The sequence below is a fragment of the Pistacia vera genome, unplaced genomic scaffold, assembly GCF_008641045.1.
Source record: "Pistacia vera cultivar Batoury unplaced genomic scaffold, PisVer_v2 Contig581, whole genome shotgun sequence".
NCBI classification, from domain to species: Eukaryota; Viridiplantae; Streptophyta; class Magnoliopsida; order Sapindales; family Anacardiaceae; genus Pistacia; species Pistacia vera.
Window position 1 is genome coordinate 390,037 of NW_022196425.1, and position 8,187 is coordinate 398,223.

Consider the following 8,187-nt stretch of genomic DNA (forward strand, 5'->3'; position numbering starts at 1 on the left):
CGACGATGTTAAACTTGAAAAAATTCAAGAAAAAACATGTCGAGGGAAATCGGCCTCAAGCTAGCGACCAAAAACTCAAAAAGGATGATAAGTCCAAAATCGAAGTTGATTGGTGCATAAGATTTCCTCGCGTAAATCTAAAAAAGCTCCTCAAGAAACGGGGTACGCATGACTTAGAGCAAATTCAGATTTTATATTACAAGTCCAACTAGGACAACAAAATGACTCTGCAAAAATATAATAACTATTGCTCGATAAGGAAATGATGAAAAATTTTCTTTTATTAATTGAGTTCAATTACATTCTTTCAACAAAAAAAAAAAATGGCAATAACAAAAAACAAAAAAGATGTTTCAAGCAGTTGGGGGAGCAATGGCATCATCCTCGACCTGTCCAGGAAGGTCGTCACCAAGGGGGAGAGACGGCTCTTCAATAGGAGGAATATTGACTTCCTCTCCAAGGTTGGGATCCTCGCTTGGGGGAAGCGTGGTCAGGGGAGTCGAATCCTCGATTTCCATCTAGGACTCGGCCTCCTCCTTGCCTTCCTCAACTTTCTCATGACCGTCGCCATCATCCGTGGAGTCGTCCGAGTAAATGTAGGTCTTTCCCTGGGCTTCAACCTTCATCCTCTCGACTTCCTTCTAGTAAGCTTGCGGAAGGAAAGAGAAGTAGATTAAAGGATGGGCTTCCCATAATTTTTGAACAAGGAAGACAAACATCGCCCAGGCCCGAGCAGTAATAACCTCATTCAACTCTTCAATTTGAAGCCCGAGTTGCCTGACCTCAGCTTCGGCCTCCTGACAACCTACTGTCTCCTAGGCAAGGTCGAATGAGGATTACTTGAACTTGGCCTCCCAGCTCGCAGTAGTCTTCTAAGATTAGGAGTGCTCAGAGTTCAACTTGTTGTTAACACCTCGCTGCTGTGCCAAAGTCTTTTTGGATACTGCCTTTGTTTCAGCTTTGGCTCGAGTAGCCTTGCTCATATTAAACTTGTCAAAGAACTCCCTTTCCTTGACCCCGAAGGTCGCCACTTCCCCCTGAGCCATTCGAGCTTAGCTTGCTTGACCTTTTTCTCTTTCTCTATAACCTCAGCCCTAGCCAAATCATCCTCTTTCACTGTCTTTACCGCTTGCCATCCCTGATGAGTGCCCTCTAAAGTGTCGTAGCACTCATCATAGAGGAGCCTGCTTGCCAAGGCAACCTAAAGAGAGAATAAAAAAGATAATTAGCAAAAAGCGAGGATAGCATACAAATAAAAAAGAAGAGAAGCAAACTACCAGTACCTTTGTTGTAAAGCTACACAGCAAGCCCAACATCTCGGTTGGAACAGAGCCTTTAATGGCCTCGTAGGTTTACGAGGTGACTGCATCCCTGGCCGTTATGGCCTTGAGGCCAATATGATCAAGGAGTTGGTCAATCATCATATTGATTGCAACATAGGCCATCTTATCCATCTTCTTATTCTTCAACTGGGGCAATCCAGACTTGCTCCCCCCGACAGTACTTGATTCGCCTGAGGAGCGGACTTCTTCTTGGCTAAGTCATTGGCTGTTGCTCTCTGAAGGCCGCCAGCATGCGTGGCACCCTCTTTGCCCGAGCCAACCCGTTGCTCGGCCACTCTTTGGTTGCCCAAGCCCCCCTGAGGCTCGGTTGTTTTCTTCTTCCCTAAGCCATCATGATGCTCGGGTGCTTTCTGTTTTCTCGAGCCTCTAGTTAGCTCGGGCATCTTCTTCACCGGTCCCTTTTAAGGCTCGAAAATGCTATTCCCGCCAACTATCTTAAAGGTAGTCATGGGATTTTTCACGCTTGGGCCTTCCCTAGGGTCGCCACCAATGCGCTTAGTGCTGGCAGTGTCTATGAGCTACTTTGTCGCTGAAGCAATCAATGCCTTCTTGGTAGCCGTCGGGGCTGTAGTTTTCTTCTTACGGCCCTTGGGTTTCTCGGCCCACATCTTTGTAAGGAAAGAAGCAAACAAATAAGTGACCTATTTGCGCTGGAAAGTAAACGTGAGCAAGTAACAACTTGAACCTTTCTCCAAGACTGTAAGGAATTTGGCCTCGTCCTAACAAAAATCATATGCTTTCAAATGAGGGAGCGTAAGAAGCTTATTGGAGTCACATTGATCGTAAAGAAGGTTACTAAAACGCTAGAGCCTCTGTAAGCTCGCTACCAAAAGATAATTATGTTTGATGTTAATTGCAAAAACAAAACAACTCGGTTAATGGAGCACAAAGCTCAAAATCCTTGTGCACATGAGAAGTTAGAACCTTACTCGCTTCCGTAGCGAAGACACTGGTCTCCTGGCCTTTGTAAAAGAAGTATTACGTGTCCCAATGTGAGACCTTTATCAGGACTTCGACCAGTCCTTTGAAATGTACTTTCCTCACCTTAGAAAGGTAGTACGTCTGGTTTTGCCCCTTTTTGAGCGTGTATAGATGGACGAGTCCCTCGATGGGTGGCTCAGCCAAATCAGTAATCATGTACGCAATGTACATCACAATGACAATCACATGAGAATTGGCGGTTAGTTGAAGAGGAACGATGTTGAATCGCCTTAACATGCTGTCAATAAAGTAGTGCGAGGGAACGGAAACCTCGCTCCTAATGAGGATCTAAGAGATCGCCACCCATCCAGACAGGGGGTTCTTCCAAGAAAGTTCCCCCATAACCATCAAGTTAAGTTGTCAATATAAATCATTTTTATGCGATCCAACTCCCTGATGGTAATCAAGCATTAAGGTTCCTTTTGCAGCCTATGAGCTGGGGACGGCTGGGAGTGAGCCAGCTGAATCGAAGCGTGATTGGACAAGCCTGCAGTGACGGGTCCGAGCTTCAAGCGATGAATTCTTCGGAGAACTCAGGTGTCACATCCTTAAGAACTGCTGAGCCTACTGGCAAATTAAACATACGGTCTATGGTACGACTGCTACATGAAGACATGGATGTAGTTCACTTCTTGATACCTGAAAAAGAAGCAAACATGTGTCAGAACTGGAAAAACTCGGCGACCATTTCACACTCGCTTCTAGTTTAGGCACTCGAAATAGCTTGCGCAACACGATGAACATACGAGACCTACCTAGAATACCAATGGCTACTGCGTTAAACCCCTATAAAACCCAAGACCATCGGAGATGCACCCAAAAACCCTACTAAAACCCTAAAAAATCCAATGTGGCCACTACTGTAGCCACTTTTCAATGCAAAAATCAAAAAAATGGAAAAAAAAAAAAGGGAGAAGAACCTTATCAGAATAAAGGAAGTGCTGGAAACTCATGAGAAAGACCACCACGACGACGTAAGAGCAGCAGCGAAGAGAACGAAAGAGTTAAAGAATTTTCTGAGTGACTATTTTGACGATTTTCGCCACTTTTTATAGTGGTTTGCATGGGAGATTAAAGGGCGGGGTTCAATCATGGTCGTTGACCTACAATTGATCTTAGCCCTTCATTCTTCGAGCGATCTTAGCCCTTAGACGTGGCCACGTGTCAACCATCTGCGAAGAGCGATGAATCGTTAGATTGCTATAATGATAGCCGTCGTCGCATGTCACCTCAACTTCTCGCGTGAACAGCTGCAGTCGCCCACGCATAACAAAACATGACAACCAAAGGCTATCGCATTAAATGTGACATGACCACGCGGGAATTACATGTTTACCCTAACTTTTCATATTCTGAGTTTTGACACATATCATGGAAAATAAAGACCCAAGTGCAAAGTACGTCGGCCAGACATAAGGTCGACCCTAGAAGCTTGATCGAACATGCACTCAGAGACCTCCTGATAAGGTCGAGCTTGACATCAAATCAAGTAGTACTCTTCGACACACGAAACGAGCATCGAACACTAGGGGAAAATGTTGTATGTGTTTTTTCTATGAAGCTCAGGCTATTGTAAGGATATTGCTCGACTCAGAATCAGCTCAGCAATGACGATTGAACGACCCAGCATAAGCTAGTCGAGCTATAGCTCGACCCAGCACAAGCCTGTCGCAAACAATCCGAGGAATCATTCAATTGATTCTCGGTTGACTTTAGATCCCAGATATTGTGAGAATGACTAGATCAATAGCGATCACTGCACAATCACAGTGGCAATAGCGAGAATATCAGAATTACAATTTAGATCAATTTTAATCTCCTTATTTTCGCTTTTTCCTTTGTACAAAACTTGTATATAAACCCCCTCAAACAATGAGGAAGGGGTTACAAAAATTGTAAACTCTCATAGCAAATACAAAACAGTGGACATAGGCTTTAGGGTTAACGTCGTCGAACCACTTTAAAAACTCTCATTGTATTTACTTTATTGCATCTTTACACATTCATCTTTGATTATCTTTAATCACGCACACATCAGTTCTGATCCTGGCAAGGTCAATCGGATCTCTCTGGTTGGTACAAATTTCTATATCAACAATTATAAAATAGCAAATCCATATCATTAATTAAATGCAAATTACATTATAAAATAAGAAAAGACCATTCAATACAAATATTAAAACCCCAAGACGTTCTTAATTGAAAGTATGTTTTCAACCAAACTAGGTAGAAAAAGTATAGCTCCGACAGCAACTGTCATGGCTCGCCAAGGAGTTCTTAAAAATATGCATTTCAAGTTTGCACAGATGATTCAAACGATTGCCGTAATGCGCCCTAAGATGCTCATACAAGCGGGAGTAATAGGGAACCACTTTGTGGAATTTGTTTGCGAAGTTTATTTAAAAGGTCCACTATGTTATAAAAGTAGGTTGCTGTTATGGTATTTCAAAAATACCAATTTTTTTAATTAATATTTGGGTTGTTATGCAATTAAAAGCAATTGCAGTTTTTGTTTTATTTGAAAGCAGATTGCCTCGGTTACTGCATTTCAAAGCATGGTAGTTTCTTGTATTAATTTGGAGTTTAATGGTGGCAATTATATGGGCTGTTATAGAATTAAAAGTTGGACTGTTATGAATTGATTCTCAAGTATAAAAAGGCCCCCTATCTGGACTTCAGATTTTGTTTGTGCATCTATTTCTCCTTCCACTTCAACTTCAGCCAATTGCATCCCATGTCCTATCTCTAATTTTGTATCTTATGGTCATATTTCACCAAGCAACCAAGCCTTCTTATCTCATCTCAATCTAGTAGAACCCTCTTCCTTTAATAAAGCTTCTCAAGATCCTAATTGGGTGGCTGCCATGCAAAAGAAGATACAAGCTTTGGAATTAAATAAAACATGGTCCTTAGTCCCTTTACCCCAAGGTAAGACTCCAATTGGTTGTAAGTCGGTCTATAAACTCAAATATAATGTTGATGGTTCCTTGGAAAGATATAAGACAAGATTGGTGGCAAAAGGGTACACTCAAACGGTTGGTGTGGATTATGCATAAACATTTTCTCTCGTTGTTAAAATGGTTACCATTAGATCCATTTTGTCACTTGCTTCCATGCATAATTGGGCCACTTTACCAAATGGATGTGGATAATGCGTTTTTGCAAGGGGATTTACAAGAAGAGATTTATATGACTTTGTCCCAAGGTTTTGCAAGGGGGGGGGAGGGGGGGGGGGGGGGGAGGGGGGAGGCAGCCTATAGTCTGCAGGTTACACAAGTCTCTATATGGACTTAAACAGGCATCTAGAGCCTGGAATTACAAGCTTACTCAAGCCTTACTTGTTGGAGGATTTACTTAATCTAAAGCTAATTATTCTTCGTTCATTAAGAGGATGCATTCTCATATTGTGCTGGTTTTAGTCTACGTTTATGACATTGTTCTCAAAGGGGATAGCATTGACATGATCAACTCCACCAAACAGCTATTGCATTCTCATTTTAAACTCAAGGATTTGGGTGTTCTAAAATATTTCTTGGGTTTAGAGGTAGCTAGATCTTCCAGGGGTATTCACTTATGTCAAAGAAAGTATGCTTTGGAGTTTATATCTGAATCAAGTCTCTCTGCATCCAAGCCTTCTGCAGTTCCTATGGATTCTACTTTAAAACTTACATCAGTTACTTATGATGACCTTTTCCTTGCTGGTCCTAATCCCCCTCTTTCTGATCCGAGAGTTTATCAAAGGCTGGTGGGTAAGTTGCTGTACTTATGCATGACTAGACCAGACTTAAGTTTTTTTGTCAGTCTCTTAAGTTAGTTTATGCATAGTCCCCAACAATCACATATGATTGCAGCACTTAAAGTTGTGAAATATCTTAAGTCTACTCCCAGTTTAGGTCTATTTTTTCCAGCTAACAATCTTATGAATTTGTCAGCATTTTGTGACTCTGATTGGGGATCCTGTCTCATGACAAGAAAGTTAGTTATAAGGTACTGCAATTTTCTTGGCAAGTCTTTAATTTCATGGAAATCTAAAAGGCAGGCCACTATCTCTAAATCTTCATCAGAGGCAGAGTATAGAGCTATGGTCTCCACTGTATGTGAGCTGCTTTGGTTGATTCAACTATTTCAGGAACTTGGGTTTACTGATTTGCTTCCTATACCTCTTCACTGTGACAACCAGGTTGCTAATCACATTGCATCAAATCCCATCTTCCATGAGAGGACTAAAAACATCGACATTGATTGCCACATTGTGAGAGAACAGCTCAAACTGGAGTCATTACCACTGCCTATATTCCGTCATCTGAACAGCCTGCAGACTTGCTGATCACTAAAGCTCTTATCAGTCCATTGCATTCCAGATTGTTAAGCAAGTTGGGTGTGCTTGACCTCTACCGCCCTCCAACTTGAGGGAGGGGGTTAACAGTAGCTAATTTATTAAGTATTGTACAGTTTAGTTTGTTCGTTCAAATGTAAAGTTAGTTACTGTTATTGTTAAGACAATTAGTTACAAGTTTGGTTACCTATTAACAGAGTTAGTTAGCTGCAGTTAGTAGTTTACTGAGTTAGTTTGCAAATATAAAAAGCAGTGTACAGATTGTATTTGTTAACCCGAAGAAATACACAGAAGTTTCCCCCAATTTTCTCTCTTCTACAGCAACCTTGAAAAATGTGTTTTTTCAACAATCCTTGGAGAAGCACCGCAATTGTTGTTGCAATTATACTCCTACTGCTCACTTTGACACAAACTGTCTGTTCTATCCTTCAGGTAGTCTTGCCTAAATAAATCTAAGTGATTGTTATATTTGTACTGAGTTTGATACATAATGGTTTTGTTGTTATACATTGTAGTTTGTTAAGGTTTATGACCTATAATGTTTGGATGTTTAGAAATTTTATTTCAGAATTAATAAAATTTATTTATACATTTATTAATTGTTTAATATTTTTATTTGTTCAATAACTTGGAAATAAAATTATATAACTTTTGCAAGAATATTATTACGGCAGGATGAAACGAATAATAATGTTATGTCGGACGCAACCCAATGCACTTAGGAGGTCCAATTTCTAATTAGAGGCTTTGACACAAAGAATATTTGAATCGTGTTCTAAAGCCACACGGTTTCACTAAGGCCATGACAATATGCAGAGTTTAATAATTTGTATATTCTTCCATTAATTCTAAGAAAATATAATAAACAAAAGGATTAAAAGTAATAAGAAAATATAATTATTTGTATCTGAACTCAATAATTTTACTAATTTGTCATCTTTCAAAGTGAAAGTGGAGCTTAGTTAGCGACTATTTGTTCTTTCATGAATACTTAATTAAGGTGGATATCTATTATTAAGATACTTATGCGTTGTTTGGTTGGGCAATTTAAGACTTATGACTAATTATATTTGTTTAAAGTTAAAAATTAATTTTAAAACTTAAGAAAAATATAAAATCTTATTTGTTTTCCTTATATAACTTCAATAATACTTCCCAAAAATATTCCACTCCCTTTTTTTACACTTTGTATGGCATCTTTTTGTGTTTTATAATTTATTTAATTTTTACATTAATCTTGTCTACGGATAGTCCTAATCCTTCAAGATCTTTGCAGGATCAGTCCCTTATTCTCGATCCTATTGAAAACCTCTCTTAGATTAAAAATATTACAAAAAGGGTCCTCTCTGATTTGTCACATGGCCTGCAATCATCGCTCCTTTTCTCGCTCACGTCACTTTGTTGCTAAATTCCCGCCATCGCAATTTCAAAATAGGTCCTTCTTCTTGTCCTTTTGGTTAGAAAGTCCATTCACAGTTTGAAAATATTTAAATTAACCTCCTCTTCTCTACGGATTGGCAAATCTCA

The 8,187-nt window shown here is 39.9% G+C and overlaps 1 protein-coding gene across 1 annotated transcript; it reads left to right on the forward strand.

Moving 5' to 3' along the window:
* The first annotated feature begins 5,715 nt into the window (after positions 1-5,715).
* Positions 5,716-6,651, forward strand: LOC116109531 (uncharacterized mitochondrial protein AtMg00810-like). Its single transcript, XM_031395758.1, has 2 exons — positions 5,716-6,073; positions 6,176-6,651. Exons 1-2 carry the CDS (start codon positions 5,716-5,718, stop codon positions 6,649-6,651), a joined length of 834 nt encoding a protein of 277 aa, XP_031251618.1.
* Positions 6,652-8,187: the final 1,536 nt, after the last annotated feature.

Bases quoted from the DNA above. Each gene is read 5' to 3' on its own strand.
- LOC116109531 (XM_031395758.1), top strand. From the start codon at position 5,716: ATGCATTCTCATATTGTGCTGGTTTTAGTCTACGTTTATGACATTGTT. The intron at 6,074-6,175 runs GTAAGTTGCTGT...ATATGATTGCAG, and splicing joins AGTTTATCAAAGGCTGGTGG to CACTTAAAGTTGTGAAATAT.